Source organism: Lithohypha guttulata, assembly GCF_036872675.1.
Source record: "Lithohypha guttulata strain CCFEE 5908 chromosome Unknown scaffold_7, whole genome shotgun sequence".
NCBI lineage: Eukaryota > Fungi > Ascomycota > Eurotiomycetes > Chaetothyriales > Trichomeriaceae > Lithohypha > Lithohypha guttulata.
Window position 1 is genome coordinate 361,042 of NW_027042756.1, and position 25,647 is coordinate 386,688.

Below are 25,647 nucleotides of genomic sequence, written 5' to 3' on the forward strand. Positions count from 1 at the left end.
CAGACACAATAAATAAACTTACTCCCATATTTAAACCTCTTTGCACTGCAAGTGTGTGATTACCTAAATAAGTCGCTTCGTTTGTTACATCTCTAAATCACAAACTCATTGAATATATTACAGATATCAAAGCGATATTTAACACATATAATCCACTAATAAAACTGTGAAAACTTAATACTGCACTTAACGTTAAAGTAAATAATGATAGGCTTGTATATAAAGGTCACGGACTGGGTGATACCAAATGAAAAGGATGAGGTTTGTAAAGAGGAATGAATTTGATGTAGCCATATACCGGATTGCTAGCTATGAGGAAACGATCTTAGAGAACGTAACAATTGTCTTGTTGTTACTACATCGCCGAGAGTTTAGGATTCAGTGGGCTCTAAGGTTCCGGTCGGGTGTACCAAGACAGCATCAGCCTACAGGCAATGCATAGTGACTGCTATTATCGTAAAGTAGAACAGTCTCGTCCCTCGCCTGCTTCAAGAATTGAATAGGCGACGACCCGGCAGTACCAGTAACCTTCATAGCGCCTCCCTCTAACCTCCTAGCAGCCTCCTGTGCAGGTAGCATGACATACCTTGCAACAACAGAGATATGCTTGTCGCGCCACTTCTTTAGCTCGAGCCTACACTTCTCCAGCTTCGGTAAGATGCTATGACTAGCACTGGCGCTACCAGCAACAGCGAGGTCAACCAAACTCGGCAGTCGTTTCACGTCAATCAAGAATTGCCGATGTCCGCGTGGCATATATGCTCGCATCTCTTGTAGTAATGTTGATTCGTGCTTGATACCGAGCACATGGTCCAGGAATTGGAAGAGTGAGCTCTGTCCCGCACTTCCGCCGACGAGCTTCACATGAATGGACTCTTCTTCATCATGCCTTTCCAAGGCCACGTCTATACCTCCGATATATGGTCGTATATCATGGTAGAAAACGTCTGGTCTGCAGAGGTTGAGTTCACTTAGTGCATTCACCATGTGCTTGAGTATTGCAGAGCATGTATCAAGATAATTCGCGACCTTATCCCATTGATCGCGTTGTGCTGAAGCCACGGCTTGTAGAAGTTGTCCTGGTAGACGTCCCGCAGCACGCTCGACTAGGACTGGTACTAGGTAGAAAGCTTCTTCATCGAGTGTACCAGTAAAGCTAGCTATTGTTCGCATGCCTGACAGGGTGTTTTTGTCCTCCGCATCTTGCCAGTTATACAGACACAACCCTGCATAGCTCAAGACTGGCTGCACGCCGAGATGCTCACATACTCGTAGGAAAGGCTCGGCCAGCGAAGCCGGGATATTTTTCTGCTTAGCACCATGAACCAAACCATGGATGATGAATCCAAGCAGGACGTAGGCTCTCTGCCAATCACTTTCCGAGCTGAGATGATCAGTCTCGAGAGCCGGCAGCAGAGCTAGAGCATTTATAAGGCTAGCTTCTTTGAGCAATCGAGGCAGGTTCGCCACGATCTCTTCCCACGCATTGTAGTACTCTGGCAGTGGTTCAGATGAGGTTTCAGGCACGAAACCTGTGGTAGGAGAGACTCCGCACTCGTTGAGTTGTTTGAGTATCATAGTTGTTTTGCGAAAGGCATGACTATAGTCAGGACGAAACATCCGGATTCGCCATCCTTATCATGTCGAGATCAGACGACGCGCCCTTCGATGACAGTCGTGTTCTAAGCGCTCAGATGGTGCTTGTGCACTTGGCATCGTAAGACGCATAGCTGTAACTGGCTGCATCCGGACTCAAACAGGTTGTGGACAGACACATTAGATTATGAACGTCTGTGAGATGATAGAACCGCAACACCAGTGTGGTGCACTGGGGGAAAGAGTAACTCCACATGATCACTCAAAGAGAAAGGAAGATTGTAGACCTCAGATGTACGACGTCCTGAGATTTTGCACTTTGCAAGAAATGTCATGGTCTATGATCTGCACAGGTTGTTATGCCTTGCTCTCCTCTGCATTCCTGAGCGCTTTCCTCCTTGCCTTCTTCGCATCCACCTCATGCCTCCATTGCTGTCCGTACAAACATACGAACCACAATGCGACCGCACTTGCTGACATGAACGCCGCCGAAATAGTACTGAACCACCCCACACCAATTTTCTCGATCGCTGGCAGACAGACTGCTGAACCAACAGCAGCGAAGACATATCGTATCTGGTAATTACCAGCAACAACAACAGAGCCCAGACCTCGGCTTTGCATGACGTCCACACAGTACGTATTGAGACTAGGAAAGCACATCAATTGCGCCACACCTTGCACAAACATGGCAATAACTGGTAGAGGGATACCACCAACAGCTTTTTCGACCGACCAGCCATAAATCAGCATACAGGCAGGAATAACGACACCGAGGAATGGTAAGGCTGTTCGAAGTCGGTCCTCGGAGACTCGATGGTTGCGCTTGGCGATGTAGCGTTTCACAACCCAGTCACTAGCACGGCCTCCAAAGAACGTTCCGAGTAGGTAGCCACAACCTGGCGCAACAAAGAAGAGACCTGACTGCATAGGTGTAGTCAGGTGAAAGCGTGGATTCAGAACGTACCGAATTGGTGTAAGTAACTGTATGAATAGGTTAGCTTGTGACTTCGCATGCTTGGCTGTTCTGACATGCGACTGTAAGGGACAAAGAGGACTTCTTACCGAGTACATGTTCCAGACTAAGCTTGACGATGCCAGACCCGCGATTAGGAGGTTAGGATAGGAAACAAGCAGAGCCGATACACGAATGGGATTGATGAGGTGGACGATATGTGCCACTCGTTTGCTTCTGGGTAGATCCTTGAGGTCATCAATGCCTTTGGAGGGGATCGTCTCCGGCAGGAGGAAGATGACAAGGACAGTTGCTAGCGCACCCATACCTGTCTGCATCCAGAAGATTACTCGCCAGCTCACGTATGTGACGATGGCACCACCCAAGAGCGGTGCGAGACATGGACCAACCAGCGTGCCAACAAGGAACCACGAAAGAGCTGTGCCACGCTCAGTCGGTGTGAAGATATCTCCAATACAACTGGTTCCTATGATTAAGAATGAAGTACCTTGAAAGGCGGTGAGCATTCGGAAGATGTAGTAAGCTGTGAGATTGGGAGCCAGTGCAGTTCCAACACTCATGGCTGTGAACAAGGACGCCGATGCCACACATTGCCACCGCCTGCCATAGATCTGCGACAAGGGACCCCAAAAGCAAGGCGATAAGCCCATGAAGACGAGGTATAAAGCATTGCTCAAGTTGATGATCGAGCCAGTGGTATTGTATGTCTCGGCGACTTCAGGAATGGCTGACAGTACAGCTGTTGAGCTGACTGGAGCCAGGAAGCCACATACTGATAGCACGAAGGTGATGGTATATTTCTTCCTCAGACTGAACCGTTCATACTGAGCAGCATTAACCTCGACATACGAAGAGGCGTGACTAGCTACTGCATGTATGTCGTGATGAGATTGGTGGCTGGTTATTCGGGACAGGTCCGGGCGGTCGTCTGTTGTGGAAGGTCGCTGCAGTATTGATGGGTCAGGTCCCTTCACCATCGGGTCGTTTCGGTTGATTTTCTTGGCCTCAACCTCGTCTACTGGTTGCTCTGATATCATTTTATGTACATATGCCGAGAAGAATGAACGTGTTCTTCGTCTGTATCGGTTTTGTATGATTTAACCTCATCCAGTCGATTAGTAACGCACGTCTTGGGAAAGAATGTGTTGTTAATATAGAAAGAATGGAATTACTGTGACTCTGAAGATAGTACACAATTCAACAGATAGACGGATACTACCGACATGAGCGTACGCCCTTGTACGGAGTTTCTCACCGTCGTTTTCGAAGGCTCAAGACCAGGATCAAAGATAGATAGCCCAAAATTCGGTGTTGGAAGTGAGAAAAACGGCAAGAGCGACGAATGGCAAATGTTGGAGCAGCTGCGGTCGAGGGGGGCATTATCATGTTGCCGCTATATTGATAGACTTAGAATTTTCGGGCGGCAAAGACTCTTTGCGGCGTTCATGCATAGCTGCCGACGCTTGAACACATAGAACCTGAAGCACTTGCCGGATTGCCGTTTCAGCCAATCATGCTTGTATAATTTCGGTGCATTCGGCGACCATTAATCTTCACCTTGGATCGCATGAAAAAGCCCACCAGATCGGATAGGAGAATCATACATGTCGAAGTCAGACAAGAATAACGAAGGAAATGAAAGCATCTTTGTAGAATATATACGCACGTGCAAATAGGATAGATCATTGAGACATCTATGCAAAGACTTCTGGTGCGCTTTCTCTTTCCATCACATCGAAGGCTGGTTTAGCACTGAACCAACCAGCACGTGGAGTGCCAACAGCCTTATATGTGAAAGAAGCATCTTCATCGTCGATTTTGATTGTAGCACCACCTCGACCTGCAGCTGCAGCATCAGCCATGAGCTGAGCTCGACAGCATTTCTCGAGTGAGCAGAACCAGAAGATGGTGGCTTCGATGGTCTGGCCGACTGTGAGAAGACCGTGGTTCTGTAGCAGGACAGCCTTCTTGTTGCCTAGAGACTTCGCGATGTTCTCGCCCTCCTCTTTAACCAAGACTACACCGCGGAAAGAGTTGTAGACTGCCAAATCGTCGTAGAAGGCACATGAATCTTGTGTGATAATATCGATAGGTCGACCCAGAGCACAGAATGCTCGACCGTAGATGGAATGTGAGTGAGCTGCACACATGACGTCTGGTCGTGCGGCATGAACAGCGGCATGAATCATATATGCTGCCTGGTTCAGAAGACGAACTGGTCCACCATCCACCACCTTACCCTCGTGATTGACAAGGATAAGATCCGACTTCTTAATCTGACTGAAAGCGACACCGAATGGGTTCACCCAGAAATGGTCAGGCTTGACAGGATCTCGCAATGTGATATGGCCTGCGACTCCCTCGTCAAACCCTTCCTTTCCGAAAATGCGGAAGGCTAGGGCGAGTCGGCCTTTCAGGTATTCTCTCTCTTCATATTTGTCCGAGAACTTCGGTGGCGCAGGAAAGTGCTGCATTGAAGCCTTGACGCCTCGTTGACTCGGGCCGGTTTCATGTGCTACTGTGCCTTCGGGCTGCGAATCTGGTTTGTCGTAGCCGTTCGACGGCTTAGTTTGAGGGACCTCGTACGACTCAGTCATAGTTGCGGAAGGTGGCGCCATGATTGTGTAAATAATGTGATGTGAGGCTGCTTAGAATGCGGGTCACTTGCAACGTCGTTTATCACAAGAGAGGGAGGAAGATGTGAACATATATCAGACGAACCATAAAAAGTCAGGACGATGAGCGCATCCACGAACCTCGGCCTTCTCCATCGTACCACGATAACGTGGTCTCGGAACCAATCACACGGTTGTTCTTCTTCAGCATATTGAGCGCCCTTCAGTCGAGAAGAGACGACGGAGTGCGGGGTGAGAACATTTCGCCATATTATTGGTGCTTAGTTGACGGACCCTAAGACTCAAATGGCGACCACTTGATGATGGTCCTCAGCGCACCAGATATTGCCTGGTATTGGTTGCCTTCGACGTCAGATTTGGCTTATTCAGCGCACAGGTTCCAGCTCGTCGATTGAGACAGGCCAGCCTGCCGTAGTTGTTACGCACTCATTCTGGCCTTCAAGCCATGCCATAACGTTGTCCTACCACCTTTCATAACGGGACGCCCTGCCAGACATGTAGTCTTATGCAGTGGTGACACACGACTAGAAAACTGTCCTGCTTGCGATGAGGATGCATCATTTTGTGACGTTGTCGAGCATCTAGCAGAAATACCATGTTATCGATAAGCTGGCCAAGCATCGAATACTATCTCGAAACGAACTGATAAGATCGGCATGGTCGCTGCTTCAGTCTGACAAGAGCACGACTCTCTGGACATGTCTTCAATTCGATCTGCTCAACCATTTCCTGACAGCTCTTCCCCGCCACCAGCGTACACTCCGACAGTCAAGGAGGTCGACATCCTTCTGCTTGGCTCTCCAGGCACGGGCAAGTCTACATTTCTAGCTCGTCTGCCTCAGGTGCGCAATGGTGCAGTCACATCAGCGACAGCCCTCGAGCGTATCGATCTAGAGAAGCGTCCGTTCACCTTCTCCGTCTCCCTCTTCCGCCGCCCCTATACCTTCCACATCTGGCCGTCCACAGGCACCCTCTTTACCGATTCCTTCCCTGCTCACCCACGCTTCGTGATTATTGCCTACGATGTATCTAGTCGTGCCTCCTTACACAATGCACAATATTACTGGCGAAAGCAGTTCATGTACCACTTTGACGCGCTCGAGCATGCAACTCCAGTAATGCTCCTGGGCTTAAAGAGAGATTTAAGAACTGATGAGATTGACGAGCAGGGGCAATATGCTTGTGTCATGCCAGAAGAAGGTTTCAAGACTGCTATAGAAATGAGATGTGACAAGTATGCTGAATGTTCGGCACTCACAGGTGAGCTCTTGTGGGAAGCAGTTGAGGATATCACGAAGACAGCAGCAAGAACTACAACTGACAAAGGTGGACTAAGTGAAGGTCCTGGTTGTGCTGTGATGTGAAAAAGATATTGCTGAAAGATGACAAAGCCCTTATCTAATCGTGGGACCTTCAAACACGTTCCAGGTCCTTCTTGACCATAATGTCTGGTGGTTTGTAGTCGTTCTGGCTATGCCACTTCCTCAGCAGCTCCGTTGCCTGTACCTATTCCTCCAGTGGCACCTTTCTCAGATCTCGGCCCAAACACATGGTCGTCCTCGAATCTGGTTTTACTCGTGTAACAACGTTGAGTGGATTGTTACAATTGGACTGGTCGATGAAAGTGAAGGTCCTTGTATGTTTCAGCGAATTATGAAGAAGTGTTGCTGCAAGGTGTGCTTCTAGAGAGTTACATTCAGGTCAGGGACTACTGCTGCAGAATACCCCGAGCTTTTGCCGTGAGTCTCCTTGGTCGCGTCCGCCTCATCAATCGTGCACACGTCATTTGGAAACACAGCATTTTCAGGGTGCTCCAAGGATAATGTCAGAGACCATGAATCTTGTCGCACCTGCGACGAGTATGTGCTCGAGGAAGATTCGCGGACAGGAAGAGCTACTGAGTTGGCTAAACTTCTACGATTTCCTAGTGTAATTGATAATTGACTGTATGTCAACTTGTTTCAACGTGCGATAACTTCCACTAACTTGTCCCAACTTATCTCAACTCGTAAAAACCTTATCTACCTTGCGGTAACACAAGTGCCCAAGACAAGCTGTAGGAAGAAGAAGACTTCACGTCACGTGGCAAGCCTTATTTATATGTCTTTTCTAGTCTTCCGTGCATGCTTAGCATCACGCTTTACTCTTCAAGATATGGAGCTTCTCCGAGACTACAGACTCTATCCCCAGCTCTGGCATCCAAGTAGTCATAAGTAGCGGTGTGCCAGACTGATCTATTGTCCCAAACTGCAACATCGTTCTTGTTCCACTTGAACCTTACCTGTGCATCGTGGCTATGCACTACCAGGTCGAACAAATATTTCAGAAGCATATCGGATTCGTCCCTAGTGACACCATTGATGCGTCTTGTGAAACCCTTGTTCACGAACACAGACTTCCAACCAGTTACTGGGTTGGTTCTGATAATGGGATGAACACTAGTCAACCCTGTCCCAATGTTCAAGGGATGACCTCTCGGTGTTTGGCGCAGCGGGTTCCCAAGTCGCCTTGCCTCATCATGGAAGAAAGTGGCATCATGTGTGGCTGTTAGAGTTTCGAGGTATGCAGCCATCGATGGGGATAGTTTTTTGTATACCTCATATCCTGACGCCCAGAGCGTATCGCCTCCTGTTGGTGGCAGAGTGTGTATTTTGAGCATAGCATAGTCTGATGGTACCGGCTCGAAGGTAATATCAGCATGCCAGCCGACACTAGCTAGTCGAGACGTGTCTGAAAGCTGGTGAGTGAGACCGCCACCCTTCTTCTGCTTCTCGCTCGATATTTGACTGATTTGGTCGCCAAGCTCAGATCCTTCCTCAGTAAGGGGATGAACATGAAGTTTCGAAGATGAAGGTGCTCCAGCTAGAACGCTCATTCGTTCCACAAAAATCTTCATCTCTTCGGGGGTGATATCCTGGTTGCGCAAGAATACAACGCCACGACTAGAAATCGTACGTGCAATATCTTGTATCAATGTGTCACATTCCTTGTGTGCTAGAACAGCTCGTAGCTGTAGGCTAGCATATTCTCTGCCTATGGCAGGGGTGACCTCCATATGCTCGAAGCCATCTAAACTTCCACGGTACTCTAGTGGTCCCATGCGAGTTGTCCGTGCATCTGAATGGCCGCCAAAGACCAGCTTCTTGTTCTGGTTGCCATCATACTCGTTGCCGTCTAGTCTAGAGTTTTCATTCGTAGTCTTGTCCAAGATGATGGAGGGCATGATGTGATTGCTGTCAGTACACTGTTCTGTACACGGTCAAGGTAAGGATGATCAGCATAAAACCAGGTCAGAATATCGAACATTCGATGCACTTTGTAAGCAGATAAAGCTCTCAGCTTACCACTACGAACTCATCGGAGTATTTCTCGGGCTATGAAACGCAATGAGGTTTCGTTACCCTCTGGAACAAGGGCTCGACCTGTATGTTGCTACATGCCTGACCGAGATATGAATATGGCGTACTGCAGGAAATTGTCAAAATTCCAACCATGATCATAGACATCAGGTAGGAGAGCTTTTGACCGTTGCTTGAATGTAAACGAGGAAACCATTTTCGAGATGAGACCAAATCATGGTTGTTTTCGAATCGGGCACTTGTTGGTGCAGGCATTGCCGACCACGCGTATGACGTGCTCAAAACTTGAAGTCCACAAAGAAGGAGCTATTGCCGCGACTTCCCCAAAGTCACAACAACCATGGGCACGATGCTGAGGACTTGTTGTGTAAATTCGTGATGCTGCAGGATTGTGTTTGTACATCGCGGATTTGTGGACCATTCGTGTACGTTTGTATCTATGCGCGGATAGAGCAATGGCATATTTGGCTTTGATGGACCTTATTACTAAAACGTACCATGGCTGGACGTAAACTAGCAAGAAGAGCGTGCGATGCTTGCAAGATTCGCAAGGTCAAATGCTCCGAGACGTCACCGTGTGATGGGTGCAGAAATGCGAACATCCCTTGTACTTGGTTAAGGCAAAGTCAACCTCGTGGCCCTCGTCGACTGAGGGATGCCACACTTCAAGAGATTCGGAAGGCACAGGACATATTGCAAACTCAAAGTCTCACAGGACGTAGAGGCAACTCGAAGAGCAACAATGTCCATGACCCTGACCCTCCTCCGGAACCTTCCACAGAGGTGGCACAACTAGTCCTCTATTTGTGTGTCTATCGAGTGCAGCTTTACCCTGTTTGGCCCGTTGTGAAGGTAGAAAGGTTGATTGCTTCCCTACAGAGTGAATCTCCGGACATCGAGGTTTTTGCGCTCGCTTATGCACTGGCTGCTGCTACAGCGACTAGGACGCAAAGTACGGATTTGAGTATCTCGAAGAGGAACCATGCTCAAATACTGGAGCAGAAGTGTCAGAATGCTAGGTCAAACGTACCACCGGGGCGTCCACCTAATCTGACCACAGTGCGCATTGCATTCTTCCTTCATATTTACTACGAGTCAATCGAACCAAACAGTATGAGGAGTATGCTGTATTTACGAGAGGCTGTAACCATTGCCACGATGATTGGGCTTCACAAAGAGTCTTACTATTCTGAAGTGCCATCTCAAGAGCGAGAGATACGGCGGCGAGTTTTGTGGTTGCTTTTCATTACAGAAAGGGTAATAGCCGTGCTCTACGAACAGCCTATCACTTTAAGAACAAGAATTGACTTGCCTTCAACGATAGACACTGACGAAGCAGATGTTCTTGCTGGCTTTCGACGACTAGCCCTACTGTTCAGGACGCTAGACGAAGCTGGTATGTTCTCTCTTCTTGATGAGTTGGACGTCCAAGCTTCTCCGTCTTCCAACGGCTTTGGAACGCCAATCCCTTCCACTGACTTTTCCTCCCTGATCGAGCAACATATCGTGTATAGAGGCTATGTTCCTCCTGTGCAAGCACTTGACTTTGCTACAACGAGGTGCTGGATGCATATCCTGAACTTGCGACTGCACCAGTTATCGGCTGTGAGCACGACAACCCACATTGGAGATTACCTTAGCACAGTCTTAGATACAGGCATGGAAATGGTCAACGTCATCGAGACGAGTCCAATTGCTGTGGTCGAGGCTCACGGGAATGCCTTGGTAAGTGTCTCTAGCTCTATGCACACTCACTGACAAACCGCAGAAGCTAAAATTGTCAACCATTACTGCTGTGATTGAGGACTCGACGTTCATATTTCAGAGAGAGCTCCAGAATGAGGATGGCCTGTGCCAGCGTTGCGCGCATCTTGCGATGAGGCTCAAGCAAGCTCTTGCTGCGAGACTAGTCGAGATTGCGCCGTATCATACTAAGTCGCCGATTTCCATGACGAGGTCCTCCCCAGGAGTATCAAGCATCTCTCCTCTTCGAGACAAGCCTTCCATAATCCTGGATGATTTTGCCATTCAATCGCCCACAAGTACGGCGTTGAGCCCCTGGCTGACACAGGATTTTGCACTCACGAATAACTATGAAGGTCTTTTCGATGCTGTCGACCAGGCTGGTGCTGGTGTACCATCTTCTGACTCCGTGGACGACTTATTCAGCTCGGCTCATCTCGAGCATCACAGTACTTTCGACAATCCTTGGCCAAATTTTGGGAGGCCTCAACTCGTAGCGACGGGTATTTGTTCAGGAATTAACCAAGGTCTTTCATCTTATGTCTGAGATCTGCACATCTGCTCACCGAAAGAGACGTAGAGACGCGCCTCGCTAGATTCCAGGTATACAGACAGCATCACGACACTGTTGACTGTTCACAGTCAATGGCCATGTTGCGTGTCGCGTCTTGCTGCAGGTATACAACCAGCACTGAAACCGGGATTTTGCGATATCTCGGAGGCTCAATCGGAGATACTCTACTGCATATCGGTCCGGTTCGTCGGCATGACCTTCCAGTCATGGTCGCGCCCCGCAAGTGAATGCAGCCAACATAGTTTACAACAGCTTTTCAGATGCCGAGCTTCGTGCATACTCCGAGTTTGTCTCCATTAGGGAGATTTAGTGGACCAATGAGCCGTGAGGCACGGGCGATCACGACATTAAGCTGCACGGTGGATTGCCATGCGGCTAGGATGTGACAGTATATGAAAGCGGTTCAAGATTTCTATAAGAATCGGTACCAATCCGCCAGCTACCAAGTATATAAGCTTGGTGTCGCGCACGATCATTGGAGAGAAGTTGTTCAAAGGCTGTGTAGCACTCGATTTCTCGCCAGTGGTAATGAGTAATAGAGCCAGTGATGCTGAGAAGGGCGTCCTCCAGAGTACAGCTAAAATTAGTCTCGAGGCAGCTTCCAGTACAGCATCAGATACCCTACCGGCACCAGGCTCACTCCGCGATGTTGTTCGACCACACAAGTCCTACGAAGGTTATGGTCACTGGAATCCCACTTTCGAATGGTCTGCACAGGAAGAAAGCAGGGTCGTTTGGAAGATCGACCTCTACCTCCTCACGGCATTGTGCTTCATGTTCTTCGGTCTACAACTTGATCGAGGAAACCTGTCCAATGCATTGACGGACAACTTACTCAAAGATCTTGGAAATCTCTCAACTAACGACTATGTAAGGTTTGAACCAAGTCCGGATGAACACTAGCTAACACCTCTCTAAGAACAACGGAACCACTATACAGCTCGTGTGCTTTCTGGCGGCAGAGTTCCCCGTGCAATTGCTTACTAAGAGATTTGGATTCCGTCGAGTACTACCCATCCTCATGATGATGTGGAGCACAGTCTCCTGGACTCAAGCATGGATGCATGATCGCACAACTTTCTACATTACAAGAGCGCTGATCGGTGCGTGTGAAGGAGGTGAGTTTGACGCTGCTAGATCACAAGACAGGTCTAATTGTTGCAAGGCTTTATTCCGGGCACGATCTTGTTCGCTACCTACTTTTACAAATCGCGAGAATTGGGGACTCGTCTCGCGGTCTTCTGGAGTACCCTGAACATTGCTCGCGTGGTATCCGCGCTACTCGCTGCTGGTATCTTGGAGATGCGCGGTGTCGGTGGCAAATCCGGATGGTTCTGGCTATTCCTGCTTGAGGGTCTGCTCACTTTCGCGATCGGAGCCTTTTGCTTCTTCTATCTGCCACAGTCACCAGTACACACCAAGAGTGTAATTTGTCCAAAGCCGTGGTTCACGGAGCATGAGGAGAAGATTATGATCAATCGACTACTTCGAGACGACCCAGCCAAAGGTCTCACAGCTATTAAAGAGCCGGCTCGCCTTAGCGACATCTGGGATGCATGGACCGACAAATCGATGTGGGGAATGTATCTCCTTGGGCTTATTGCGTACATTCCTGCAACGCCTGTTCAGGCATACCTCGGTTACAACTTGAGAGTCGTTGGGGGCTTCACAACCTTTCAATCCAACATGCTCACCACAGTGTCGGCCATTTGTCAAGTCGTTACCATGCTAGCTCTTGCGAAGTCGTCTCAGTGGTTCAACGAGAAGACTTGGCATTGCTTCTTTGGCGAATTTTGGATCCTTCCATGTCTAATCGCGCTTCAGACCCTGCCGGACAAGAACATGCCATGGGAGCGCTTCACTCTTGCCACTTTGACAGCTGGCTATCCATACTTCCACCCAATACTATCTGCATGGATCTCTGAGAACAGTTTTAACGTCAAGAAGCGGGCACTTACTGCAGCAACGTACAACGTCATCGTACAAGTAGGCAGTCTCATCGGCTCTCAGATCTACCGCGCAGATGATGCGCCATACTACCACAGAGGAAACAAAGTCCTTATCTCATTCTGCGCAGCAGCTCTTGCAGGAATCGTTGGACAGAGTCTGTGGTTGCGGTTGTTGAACAGGAGGAAGGAGCGAGTTTGGTCGAGCATGAGCGAAGCTGATAAGGCGCAATACCAGGCCGATAATAAGGCGCGAGAACAAGATGGGAATAAGAGACTCGACTTCAGGTTCGCGTATTGAAACAAGAATCAAAATATTTCATATTCTTACCTTGAGAACAATTCAGTAGATGTGGACGTAAAATATGTATTGCTGTGGTTGATGAGCTTGGAATGAGCTAAATGTCTGAGTGCCGAAAGTGAATCGGAAGCGAACAAGCTCCGAACCTCTTCGTCTCAACCTCCACCAATAGTCTCTGACTGCGAGACTTATGCTGAGCACGAGGGTGAAAGGTCGTTCCGAGGATCTTGGGCTTCTGTCTAGATCGCGGTTGATTAAGTGGAATACGCAGCGTGCTTAGCAATGGTGTGTAGTGAGGTATATCGAGTCAGTAAGTGGAGATTGTAAGGGAAATTAAAGCCAGGTGGAATCCCCCCAGACGAGGCACTTATATTTTCATGTTACTGTCTGCCAACCTCAGCCTCAATGTCAATGTTGAAGTGGTATCGTGAGTAATGGTTGGTGGGGCCTTGAGCCGGTTCCTTGCTGATGTGGAACTCAGCGAACACAGTGCGTAGGCTTGTCCAAAGCATTCACTATACACTTTGCGTGGTTGACAATCTCGAGACATAGATGCTTTCCAGGATTGTCTTCGTCACCAACAAGGTGTCCGGCCTGTAATTCAGGAGTTACACGGTCCGGGAACTCCGATGTAGCCTGGTTGCATGTGGTCAGCTCGGCTCTCCAATGTGTTGAGAATCTATAAGAGTGTAACGCTGGTATTGAGAAGGCGCGACGGAAGCACTTACCTCATCAAGTCTATGCCACTGTCTCTGGCGTCTCTCAAGCGCGTTGCAGAGTCCATTAAGTGTAAGAGGCGGATAGGTATCTGGAGCTGAGGCAGGCACTCCTGGAGGAGTGGGAATAGCAGCATCACCGAAAGCGTATGCTCGGATCATATTATGCACAAACAATCTCCACTCCTGACCTTCTTTCGTGGTCACGAAGGACTTTTGTGATTCGACTGTGCCGAAAGACTTCCGTAACTCGTCAGGCACTAATTTGCGAAGCCTGTTCCACTGGTCTGCGAGGACATTGAGTAACGTACACGCCAACATCAGATTTGATGAACCTGTATCGAACTTCTGCGGACACACAGGGCAGTATATCACACCCTTGGCCGTCTTGTAGGCGCTCTCTACAGTGTTAATAGTTTGACGCGTGAATGGGAAACTGGAAAGCGTGGAAAGTGTTGATAGAGTGAGGTATAAATTTGGCAGACAAGGGCAAGCTGGTACGGACGGGAGGTTACTGAGAGCCTCTGGATTCACATCAGGGTCAATACTGGACAGTCCATCTGGTTCCACACCAGAAAATTTGTCTCCAACAGGCAGCGGCAACATTTCAAGCGTCGAAAAGTCAGGCCATTGAGCAACATCAGTAGGATATGCGGTGTTGAAAATATCGAACGTGTCGGGTGTAGGCGCACGGTTCTGGGAGGGAGGTGTACCTGTATCGAGAACCGGTGTGCCATTGCTCTGGTTTGATGTTGTCCTCTGCGAACGGATGGCCTGTGCTACTGGCGCAGTGCATATGTTCTCAAATTGTGACCGCTCGTTGTGCATAACGGCCAGAGCTGGGTCGATAATTTCTGCCTGGCATGGCTGTTCGAGACCTATCTTTGCAACCGCAGGCTGTATTGGGCGAGGAGATGTGGCTACACCTCTCTTCTGTGAAGGAGTGGGCGGCTCATCGTCTGTCTTCTGCCGCTTCCTAGGCCGTCCCATCTGTTTCTGTTCGGAGTAGTGACATGTCAGCTTTTGCTTCAGGCATCTAGCACATCCTGCCGGCTCCCCGGAACACTTCAGTTTGCGTTTTCCTGAGTAGAGTCAGACATGATCAAAGGTGTCGTCGAGTATTCAATCGTACGGCATTCGTCGCAGGCAGCGTGTCTCTTAATATCGACTTGAGCATCAAATGCTGCACTATATGCAGGCTTGGACGTATCAGCCATATTGCCAACAGTATCGTTGCTGGAAAAGGTCATAGCAAGTGGAAAGTGCCCATAACGGTCTATCTGGTTGCGCGCAGCTTCAACTGACATGATCTTAAAACCTTTCGGAGTTGGGCTTGGTGTTTAGAATTCAAAGGGTCGATTCGACCGCTCTGCATACATACATACACGTCTTCTGCTTAGGCAGATGGGCAGATGGGCAGATGAGCAGATTAGCTGAATATATGCAAGCAGACTATCCCCAACTCAGTACCGAACGAGTGACAACCATTCACTTTTGGGGGCCAGTCCGGAGGGACGTCCGCATCAAGAGTACCTTAGAAGCCGCTAACCAGGAGCCTGGGGAAATGTCGGCATAACTCTTATCGACGATAAAGGGCTTGGCAGAAATTTTTGGCAGCTGCGGTTGTAGGTAAGCGCGATTTGCACTCAGCTATGATCCTGCGAAGCTGTAGACACCATGGAGAGATCAAGTTCGAGGAAGCGGAAAGCGGTGACCAAAGATGTGGAACAGGACGCTGCGGTAGCTTCAGGTGACGAGTTTGAGTTTGGACAGCTAGACGGCTCTCTTCGTGATGGAGACAGCGACCTCGACATTGGCGACAGTGATATGGAATCGGTCGCAGGTTCTTCGGATATCACAGGCTCAGGGAGTCAGGATGATGGCGTGACAAGTTCCATAGAAGAGGAAGGTGAAAATGGTGGACTGGAGCGGAAAAGGATCGATATTGCCATCGACGACAGCCCGTTCGCAGCCGATACACTCAAGGATGAAGATGAGCACACGGACTTCAAGGTGGTGAAGGATGCGAACGGCAACGACAGGTTTATCTATCCTGAAATCGATCCAGGGGATGATTCAGATTACTCTGTGCCTGACGACGAAGCTAACACTATCGGCGATATTCCTCTCTCCTTCTACGAGTCTTTCCCTCACATTGGCTACAACATCAATGGCAAGAAGATTATGCGTCCCGCGACCGGTCAAGCACTTGATGCACTTCTCGACAGTATAGACATCCCGAAGGGTTATACGGGCTTAACTGATCCCAATACTGGCAAGCCGCTGCAATTGAGCAAAGATGAGCTCGAACTCCTGCGAAAGATCCAAACCAACGAAGCAACCGAGGCAGGCTATAATCCATACGAACCGACCGTTGAATGGTTCACGAGCCAAGTCGAGATCATGCCTCTCAATGCTGCTCCTGAGCCCAAGCGACGATTTGTTCCATCGAAACATGAGCAAAAGAGGGTCATGAAAATAGTCAAGGCAATCCGAGAAGGTCGCATTCAGCCGTATAGAGCACCCGAGGACGAGGAAGTCGAAGAGGACGACATGCCTAATTACGACATCTGGGCAAATGAGATACCTCGCGTCGATCATGCTATGCACATGCCAGCCCCGAAACTGCCTCCACCTGGCTTCGACGAGAGCTACCATCCTCCGCCTGAGTATCTGCCTGACGAGAAGGAGAAGAAAGATTGGGAACAAGCAGATGAAGAAGATCGAGAAAAGGACTTTTTACCGACCGACCACACCGCGTTACGAAGAGTACCTGGCTATGGTCGTTTCCTCAAGGAAAAGTTCGAACGATGCCTGGATCTCTATCTCGCGCCCCGTGTGCGGCGTACCAAGTTGAATATCGACCCTGAATCTCTATTGCCGAAGTTACCCAATCCAGACGATCTGAGACCATTCCCTAGCCACCATTCGACCATATTCAGGGGCCATGACGGTCGTGTCAGATCCGTGTCTGTTGACCCATCTGGGAGCTATGTCGCTACTGGCGGTGATGATGGTACAGCTCGTGTATGGTCTATCGTGGATGCACGCCAAGTGTGGTCTGTGAAGTTTGGCAAAGATGATCCTGTGAACGTCGTGAGATGGAGATCTGGCAAGGACCACCTCATCCTTGCCATTGCAGCTGGCGATAACGTGTATCTCGCCGCTCCTCAGATTCCAGAAGGCCTTACATCGGAAATCGGCACCGCTAGTCAAGCTATTCTGGATGCAGGATGGGGTCATGCTGTCAATGGCTCATCGACAAAATCTTCGGTCGCCTGGACGCGACCTACCACTACCCATCAAGCAAAAGGAGTATCTGTTTGCATATCGCTTAACCATACCGCTAAATCGATTTCTTGGCATCCTGCAGGCAATCACTTAGTCGTTGTATGCCCTTCTACCACTGTTCCAGCCTCTCATGCAGTCAGCATTCACACTCTGTCCAAACACCAAACTCAGCTTCCGTTTCGCAAGCGCGTAAAAGGTGGTGGTACACCGCAGACGGCACATTTCCATCCCACAAAACCAGTATTGTTTGTGGCTAACCAGCGTGTCATTCGTTCATATGATCTTGCAAGACAGTCACTGCTGAAGATTGTACAGCCAGGTGCTAGGTGGATTTCCAGCTTTGCTCTGCACCCAACTTCGTCAACTATCTCCGGCTCGGACAATCTTATTGTTGGATCCTACGATCGTCGTCTCCTGTGGATGGACCTTGACCTCAGTCCTCACCCCTACAAGCAGTTACGGTACCACGACAAGGCTATTCGCGCCGTAGGGTTCCATCCCAACATCAATCGATACCCACTGTTTGCTGATGCGAGTGACGATGGCAGTATCCAGGTCTTCCATGGCCTAGTCACAAGCGATATGATGAGTAATGCTACTATAGTCCCATTGAAAGTCCTAAAGGGGCACAAGGTTGGCAGCAGTGGTCTAGGCGTCATGGATTTGTGCTGGCATCCGACAGAGCCATGGTTGTTCAGTGCAGGGGCTGATGGGACGGCAAGGTTATGGACGAGTTGAAAACGTAAGATGTAGCGAGAACGATTCAAGCTTGTTCAATCATGACGATAACAACTGTCTGTTTTGTCTGGTTTGTGCTCTAGTTTTCAGTACCTCTTCGTAGTACCTTCGCTAGGAGATAGTCGGACTGATATGAAGAGCAAAATTCTGTATGAACTCAAAAGCAGGTACGCCACGGAGTATTGTAGGAGGCATAACCCGTGTCACAGAAAATTCTAAGTATTGTCACCTACAGGGTCTGACAAAAGTGGAAAATGTGCGATGAGAAACATTGAGCAGACTCAGCGAGTCGAGCGCCTTACAAAGATGGGGTTGTCCCCTTATTTCAAGACAACGCATTCGTTCCCTATGGCAACATCGTCCGGGACTTTGATCGTTCAGAGCGAAAAAGCCTCGAAAGCACGACGACCGGCAGTGGCCTAACATACCACATCAACAAGAACTAAAATTCCACCAAAGATATCGTTCACCGGTCCATCCCTGCATCCTGTCAGTTCGTGGGGTTCTGCAATCCGTCATTTTCATCTGCTGGAAGCGCTTTCGAGCTCATCACCGAGGCCACCCCGGATACCTAGCAGGGTATGCTATTCCATCAGCTCCGTAGAAAGTGTGTGGACAGTGTTGATTGTAGTGCATAGGATCAAGCCTCGGATAGACTATGGCAATAGGTTGGCTTGGTCCTTGGGCTTGGGCAGCGGCAGCATTGCGAGCTGCTGCTGCTTGAGCTGCTGCATAAGCGGCCTGGGCTTGGGCTTGAGCTTGCGCGGCGGCTGCGGCAGCTGCAGCGGCAGCTTGGTAATCTTGGTAATTGCTCATGGTTTCTGATTCGCAAGTGTGAGAGCTGTGGGTGATGGGAAGGAGAGGCAACCGCTCTTACTGGGGTATAAATATTCCTGATGGCTGTTTGAGCTCTGTTGGAAGCAGTCGGCGTCCTAACGACGGCGTAAGAGATCATTGGTGATGTCAATGATGTCGGGATGGCGCCGTTGAACATTTTGAGCATCTCCTAGCACGTAAGGTATTTGCTGTTGCCATAGGATTCCACACGAGCTGGTCTGGAATAGCTGCTACCTGGCAAGCTTCCTCAATTCCTGTCTCCTTCATCTTCTACTTTCGTGTCCTCGTTCCTGCCTTTGTGAGCTTGTCATGAGTTGCACAACCATTGCTATCCGTTCGACAAACTCTCTGGCACAGTGGTTAGTGAGCACGGCTTTGGCAGCAAGCACGAGACTGTATCAAAGACATAGCGTCACCGTTACTGCTACTCAGTATATTGCTGCTGGCGCCTTCTTTGATGTTGTGTTCGCGAGAATGGTCAAGGGTTCACGAGACGATGGCTGCTAGTGCAGCATTAACCAGAACCATCGTGATAATCAGAACACAATATAAATTGTCGTGCAGGGAATATGAGGATGAAGGGCATAAAGACCATCTCACTCGTGGACTGTACATACACAATGTCCCTACCTGCACACATATGCATACGTTCCTGTGCTTCTCGTGTGCGTCCACAGTCTCCTTTTCAATCCATGGTGTCCCGGCGGATAGTTGGCTGGTCTGTCCACGATTCAAATCGAAGAGCTACACCAAAATGATTAGCAAGACAATACCTTGCAGGCGGTTAAGGGACAAGTGTTAGAAGAGATAGGTTTGAGCTCGTAGTGGCGATCAGACGTAGAGATAGCCAGCACGAATTCACTTCTAGTCTTGGGTGGTGATAGTCCTGATTGATAGGGAACTTGAGATTGTCCTTAGGGTGGAATTGCGAAGGGAGCTTCGGCGCTTGGATCGCATCCACACCGAATGCAAGCCTTTGGGTATCCTTGCGAAAATTCAACTGTAAGCTACTAGGAGCGGGTTGTCGAGAGATGCATGATATCAAGAGCCATTTGATGAGTGGTACGAGTAATATTCTCGGAGACCTCTGGTCATATGGCAGCCACATGGACGAACTTGCTGAAACAGCAATTCAACTGACAGCTTTGCGCAACCAATGATAGGTAGGAGCTTTTACCAATTCGTGCAAGATCCGAGGTGGTGGAGCTTTCTAATTCCAGATTCAACGGCCAACCTATCCTTGGACTCTCCAAGCGAACGTCTATTGCAAGCCACTCCTCAAATGGGTCGCGTCGCCCTGGTCGATGATATCTGCTGTCACTGCAGACGTCGCAATCCTGGGGAGGCACGTTGTACAGTACTTTGGTGACCAGGACGTGGCTAGCCCGCGCATTCGTAAACACATCAACTGCTGGCCAGTGATACCACATTCTCTTGTTACATACAACCATTCTGGCCCCAAATCTTTCTCGCGTGACCTGAACGCGCGATTCTGTACATCGACCTTTTTCTCGACAGCTCAGCCTGACTAACCACTTTTTCACGATCGACCCAAGATGTGGCAGAAATGGAACAGACAACCGCAGATATCAGCACCATCTCAGTTTGTGGAACTGGATAGAGATGATCCCTACGAAGACAGATATCTGGAGACAATCCATGAGGTCGACTCGATCAGCAGTCGCAGACAAAGCACTCATCTTCCTGGGCTGCCTGAGCTGCCATTGTAAGTTTCAGGACATTTGTGCCTGACTTCCTCTAACAACTAATAGCAGAGCGGTACCTCCCATGGCTGAGATCGCACAACCAATGAACATATATTCTCAGCAACCGTCCGCAATACCCGCGGCGACCCCAAAAGACCTTGGCCTGAAGCTCAACGTACATATGCAGCAACAAGCCTACGACTACGACATTTCACCTATCACTCCTCGAGAACCTCAAGACCGTGTTGCTGACGACAAACCTATATCCCCTATAGAAAATGCTGTGCCCATCCAAGCACGAGCTCCGCTACCGGAACGTCATTTGCAGAGTCAGATCCCCAGAAAGGTATCCCAGTCGGCAGAGGAAAGAGCACAGACCAAGTGGGACGAGTACTCTGGGGAACCTACGAATGACGAGCATGGCAAGCCAGCATCTGTGCGTCCCGGCGCTCAGCCTGTAGAGGTACAGTACCCACATCTCAAGGAACGCACGAAGCAGATACTGGCTGGCATTAGGGAACGAGAAGCTGCGAAGAAGGCGCCCTGGGGAAAGATACCTCCACCAGTCGCTGCTGCTCCACCGCATAATCCACCGCAACGGGAACCTTGGAGAGGTGCTAGTGGCAGGACCGCCATCGTTGATCCAGTTAGAGATACGCCGGCTGCCAGGAAACAAACTCTGCAGGCACAACGACCCCTGCCTAATGAAGGAGGTCAATCTCCTTTCTATGCTGCTGTGACAGCATCGCATGGGACAGAGTCGTCGGCAGCCGTACCTCACCTACGGACTGCACCATCACAAGAAAGCATCAAGCCTGTGGTTCCCCTCAAAACGAGGAATTTGACGCCCGATCTGACTCGTCTTTCACCAGTACAAAACCCGTCCAAACAAAGAAGTCCCAGTCCCACACCGAGTCCAGAGCCTGTTCTTAATGCAGACTGCTTTCCTCCGGATTCGTCTCATCCACGAGTGGAAAGTCCGCAGGACGAGCTAGAGCCCACAACGCCGACTACACCAGTGCCAGCACACGATACTCATACTGACAGATTTGTATCTGCTCCTCCCTCATTCGTATCCGCCAGTCTAGGAAGAGAACAAAGCCATTTTAGTTGGACCACATACACCGATAGCGTCGAAGATTCCCCTCGGTCTCTGGCTCAGATTGTGCGCGAGTCCTCTCCACCTCTCTCAATACCTGAGCTGCCACCTGCCATCACAATCAAGAAGCGACCGATTTCCAGCAGTCCTTTTGTGCAATCTCATCTGTACATGCGACAATACTATGCGGACCCGACCGGCAGTGTCGTTCGAAAGCCTTTGCCAGTTATTGGAGCGCCTCCATCGCCAGCTATGTCTGCCACGTCCCGAGCATTTTCAACTTCCAAATCCCTACCACCAACGCCGACTGTGACAGAAGCCACTGATAAGATAGAGAGCTTTGAGGCACAGCTACAAGGCCTGGAGCGGCGGAAGCGAAACACGATGAGGATCATAGCTGACCTTGAAGCATCGCTCAAGAAAAACGCCGTCGTGTATGATATGTCAAAGAGGAGAGAGGTCGAAAAGAACATCGCCAATCACAAAATGTCGTTGGACGATATCACAGCTGAGGTTCATGAGCTCAGTCTTCGACTTCATCGAGCACAGAGGAAGAGAGATCGTGACGACAATTATGAAATAAATACAGGACTTTGGATCAAAAGAGTCACAAGCTAAACAGTGATTGAAGTTACACGACCAGCTCCAGACAATTAGGAATGGTCGCAACACATACGGGATGATCTTTTGGTTTCAGCATTGCATACAGTCGGGGTTTAGGGTTAGGTTCGGTACATTGGTCATAGCAAAGATACCCTTCATTGGTTTAAGCGATTTTCAGGCGTTCTCCTTAGTCGACACATGGATAGTTGACAAATGAAATCATCTCTGTACAACATTCCTTTGCAAAACTCCTATCCAACGCCTTAGCTTTTTTGTGTATTTGTCCAATCCATGAAGCGAGCCAAGGGACAATTTGTTGCATGAAGATTTATGCCAAATACTTATGCCTTGTGCCCTGTTGCTGACAGTGTAATCAATGTCGAACTACATTAGGGATGCATTTGAGCTCCGTAGTCGTAACTGCCATGTTGTTCATTGTCGCGTTCTTCACTTCTCAAGTCTCTCATTTCTTGCCGCTCTTCTTAATACCCTGTCCACCTGTGTTCAATGGACCTTTGCCCTTGGCCTTATCGGCCAATTCCTTTTTGGCTTTCGCATCTTTAAAGTACGGTCAGCATTGCACTCATCGATGCAGCGCACTGGAGTAGACTCACCAGCAGCCTGCTTGGCCTTGAACGCTATCTCGTCCTCGTCCATCTCCTTCTTATCTTTCTTAGGTGCCTTCAGAGGCTTAGCCTTGCCGCCTGCGGGAAAACAATCAGTATATGAGAGAATATCGGTATGTGTTGAGTCGAACCACATACCTTCCCGAGATGCGCCACCCATCTTCAGAAGTAGTAGTCCGGAAGTTCTGAAGAGTCAGGAAGGAATTCAGTAAAAAGATTTGTAGAATTGTCGCGAACAACGAAGTAATCTTTTTGCGACAAGAACGTCGTTGCCCATTGTCTAATCGATAGAGGCGCTGTGGTGGTGGGGCTGCCACGTTACTGCCTGAACCTGACTGCGGAAAGTCTGGCGGCATAATTCTTTCGCGGCAGTGACGACTTTGTGCCTTCTACTTGTCTGAACAACCACGCATTGTCGCTACCACGATCGATGTATCTCTACACCCTATTATTACCAAGAGGCTATTCAGGAATCATATCGGAGCAAGCAATGGTGAATACTGCCGGTCGGGCTTCTCAAATAAACAAGAAATTGTGATAGATCTTGAGGCTAACCATTCTTTCAACTAAAGGCTAGGACTCATACCAAGTTCGCTGCCTTCACCCCAGCATTATGCATTCGAGATCTGCAAGTCGGTCCGAGGGCGAATACCTAAGTTCCGACTCTGAGACGAAGGCAACTAAGCCACTATCTTACCGAAATGACTCTCGCATTAACCGTCATTCCAGAATACATTCATATACTCGATCACGACATTCACGATCTCGCTCAAGATCCCCGTATCGTGCCTCGAGAGGTGAAAAGCGCCGACGACACGACAGCCACGGTAAATCCAAACATGATCCAAGATCGTTCAAAGTGAAGTACGAGGACGATAAGAGTTCAAGTTACGAAAGCCAAGCAGGACACAGGTCCAAAAGATCGAGAACGTTCTCTCCAAGCCGCAGCAGAAGCCGTTCACCTTTTCGACGCGACAAGAAGGTGGAGAAGAACGGACCGAGCAGTCTGCAAGACCAGCAATCAGAGTTAGTGAGCACTCAAGAGCTGAAGAGTGATGGAGTGCCACATTCAGAGATGAATGCTAAGACTATAGAGCAGACTCCTTTGCAACAGCAATTAGGACTGAACGGGGACAGGTATAGTTCCATACTATATCGTATACACTTGCTAACGAAAAAACAGCACTAGCATCGATTCGACTTCACCTGTCCTAGACGCCGCAGCAGTGATTGAAGCTCGCAGAAAGCGGCGAGAGGCTATCAAGAATCAGTATCGCACCCAAGCTCCGCCACTTCTTGTTCAAGCCCTGGGTGCTACGTCTGAGGTTCCTAGCAACTCTTTGAGCACAACTCCAAATAGATCAGGTATGAGAAAACGTTGGTGTATGTTGTTCTCACTAACAATTCCAGTCTCACCCTCTCCTGCTCCGCTTTCAGTTCCTGGAACTCCCACGGCTATGGAGAGTTCTGCCACACATTCACCTCTCTCTAATCTCACAAAGGACGAAGCTGCAGGCTCGGACGATATGTTTGGCTCTCCTCGAGACGAGGATGAGCCTTCTGCTGCTGACTATGATCCGACTGCTGACATGCAGGACGAACGAGCAAGGCACGACAAGCGAATGTTCAAAGAGGATGAAAGATCCGAGGAGAAAGCTGGCCAACAAGTCCTCGAACAGACCAACGCTCTCATCGAAACTAAGAAACACGACGAATTTGATATGTTTGCTGAGGAGGACGATGACATGTTTGCCGAACAACCTACGCAGAAGTCAAAGGTGGCCACAGCAGCCAGGACACTCGACCAAGGCATGATGGATAATTGGGATGATGCGGATGGGTACTACCTGACCACCCTGCGGGAGAAGATCGATGACCGATACGAGGTGACGGCAAACCTCGGTCGCGGTATGTTCGCATCTGTCATTCGTGCTATAGACACGAAGGCCGATAAGCCCGTGGCTATCAAAATCATTCGCAACAACGAAAGCATGAAAAAGGCTGGTCATAAAGAGGTGGATATCCTTAAAGACCTTGCTGCGAACGATCCAGATGATCGCAAGCATGTTGTTCGGCTCCTTCGATCGTTCGAACACAAAGGTCATCTTTGCATGGTTTTCGAGAACATGGACATGAATCTGAGAGAAGTTCTTAAGAAGTTCGGTCGCGAGATTGGTCTGAACCTCAAGGCTATCCGAGCTTATTCACAACAACTATTTTTGGGTCTAAGTTTGCTCCGGAAGTGTCAGTACTTGCACGCTGATCTCAAGCCAGACAACATTCTCGCAGACGAAAGTAGGATGAAGATCAAGATTGCGGATCTGGGCTCCGCTTCTCCAATCACAGAAAATGCTACTGCACCATATCTTGTGTCTCGGTTCTACCGTGCACCGGAGGTCATCCTTGGCATTGACTATGACTATGGGATCGACATGTGGTCGGTTGGCTGCACTCTATTCGAACTTTATACTGGCAAGATTCTGTTCACAGGACGAAACAACAACAACATGCTCAAAACGATCATGGAATGTCGCGGTAAATTTCCGCATAAGCTGCTCCGAAAGGGTAGTTTGACATACGAATATTTCGATGATCTTTTGAACTTCAAATCGCAAGAACAAGACAAAGCTACAGGTCGGATTGTTACGAGGAATATCGATATCAAGGCCAAGCCAGTAAGAGATCTGAGATCGAGGCTGATTCCAAAAGATCGAAGGTTGAATGAGCAGGATAAGAAGGAATTGGAATCATTTGTCGATTTGCTCGATAAGTGCTTGGACTTGAGACCTGACAAGAGGATCACGCCTACTGAGGCTTTGAAGCATCCATTTATCACGAAGGCGAAATAGTGCGATCGTCCAAGGATCAGGTTACGAAGTCTTGTGCCCGAGAAGTGGCAG

The 25,647-nt window shown here is 49.1% G+C and overlaps 10 protein-coding genes across 10 annotated transcripts; 4 read left to right on the forward strand and 6 right to left on the reverse strand.

Moving 5' to 3' along the window:
• Nucleotides 1-420: 420 nt before the first annotated feature.
• Nucleotides 421-1,578, reverse strand: LTR64_007978 (uncharacterized protein; the record flags this gene model as incomplete). The annotated part of the gene is made up of 1 exon (XM_064902294.1): nucleotides 421-1,578. One exon carries the CDS (start codon nucleotides 1,576-1,578, stop codon nucleotides 421-423), a length of 1,158 nt encoding a protein of 385 aa, XP_064751268.1.
• Nucleotides 1,579-1,953: 375 nt separating this feature from the next.
• On the reverse strand, nucleotides 1,954-3,609 carry LTR64_007979 (uncharacterized protein; the record flags this gene model as incomplete). The annotated part of the gene is made up of 2 exons (XM_064902295.1): nucleotides 1,954-2,580; nucleotides 2,662-3,609. The coding sequence occupies 2 exons, from the start codon at nucleotides 3,607-3,609 to the stop codon at nucleotides 1,954-1,956; spliced, it is 1,575 nt and encodes a 524-aa protein (XP_064751269.1).
• A 657-nt stretch (nucleotides 3,610-4,266) lies between these two features.
• On the reverse strand, nucleotides 4,267-5,190 carry LTR64_007980 (uncharacterized protein; the record flags this gene model as incomplete). The annotated part of the gene is made up of 1 exon (XM_064902296.1): nucleotides 4,267-5,190. The coding sequence occupies one exon, from the start codon at nucleotides 5,188-5,190 to the stop codon at nucleotides 4,267-4,269; it is 924 nt and encodes a 307-aa protein (XP_064751270.1).
• A 2,158-nt stretch (nucleotides 5,191-7,348) lies between these two features.
• On the reverse strand, nucleotides 7,349-8,431 carry LTR64_007981 (uncharacterized protein; the record flags this gene model as incomplete). Its single annotated transcript, XM_064902297.1, has 1 exon — nucleotides 7,349-8,431. One exon carries the CDS (start codon nucleotides 8,429-8,431, stop codon nucleotides 7,349-7,351), a length of 1,083 nt encoding a protein of 360 aa, XP_064751271.1.
• Nucleotides 8,432-11,412: 2,981 nt separating this feature from the next.
• LTR64_007982 (uncharacterized protein) lies at nucleotides 11,413-13,131 on the forward strand (the record flags this gene model as incomplete). The annotated part of the gene is made up of 3 exons (XM_064902298.1): nucleotides 11,413-11,754; nucleotides 11,825-12,002; nucleotides 12,050-13,131. The coding sequence occupies 3 exons, from the start codon at nucleotides 11,413-11,415 to the stop codon at nucleotides 13,129-13,131; spliced, it is 1,602 nt and encodes a 533-aa protein (XP_064751272.1).
• A 477-nt stretch (nucleotides 13,132-13,608) lies between these two features.
• On the reverse strand, nucleotides 13,609-15,064 carry LTR64_007983 (uncharacterized protein; the record flags this gene model as incomplete). Its single annotated transcript, XM_064902299.1, has 3 exons — nucleotides 13,609-13,767; nucleotides 13,860-14,929; nucleotides 14,980-15,064. The coding sequence occupies 3 exons, from the start codon at nucleotides 15,062-15,064 to the stop codon at nucleotides 13,609-13,611; spliced, it is 1,314 nt and encodes a 437-aa protein (XP_064751273.1).
• A 460-nt stretch (nucleotides 15,065-15,524) lies between these two features.
• ERB1 (Ribosome biogenesis protein erb1) lies at nucleotides 15,525-17,876 on the forward strand (the record flags this gene model as incomplete). Its single annotated transcript, XM_064902300.1, has 1 exon — nucleotides 15,525-17,876. One exon carries the CDS (start codon nucleotides 15,525-15,527, stop codon nucleotides 17,874-17,876), a length of 2,352 nt encoding a protein of 783 aa, XP_064751274.1.
• Nucleotides 17,877-20,269: 2,393 nt separating this feature from the next.
• LTR64_007985 (uncharacterized protein) lies at nucleotides 20,270-22,136 on the forward strand (the record flags this gene model as incomplete). Its single annotated transcript, XM_064902301.1, has 2 exons — nucleotides 20,270-20,439; nucleotides 20,489-22,136. 2 exons carry the CDS (start codon nucleotides 20,270-20,272, stop codon nucleotides 22,134-22,136), a joined length of 1,818 nt encoding a protein of 605 aa, XP_064751275.1.
• A 448-nt stretch (nucleotides 22,137-22,584) lies between these two features.
• TMA7 (Translation machinery-associated protein 7) lies at nucleotides 22,585-22,907 on the reverse strand (the record flags this gene model as incomplete). Its single annotated transcript, XM_064902302.1, has 3 exons — nucleotides 22,585-22,679; nucleotides 22,736-22,825; nucleotides 22,886-22,907. 3 exons carry the CDS (start codon nucleotides 22,905-22,907, stop codon nucleotides 22,585-22,587), a joined length of 207 nt encoding a protein of 68 aa, XP_064751276.1.
• Nucleotides 22,908-23,822: 915 nt separating this feature from the next.
• On the forward strand, nucleotides 23,823-25,596 carry PRP4 (U4/U6 small nuclear ribonucleoprotein prp4; the record flags this gene model as incomplete). The annotated part of the gene is made up of 3 exons (XM_064902303.1): nucleotides 23,823-23,884; nucleotides 23,931-24,112; nucleotides 24,158-25,596. 3 exons carry the CDS (start codon nucleotides 23,823-23,825, stop codon nucleotides 25,594-25,596), a joined length of 1,683 nt encoding a protein of 560 aa, XP_064751277.1.
• Nucleotides 25,597-25,647: the final 51 nt, after the last annotated feature.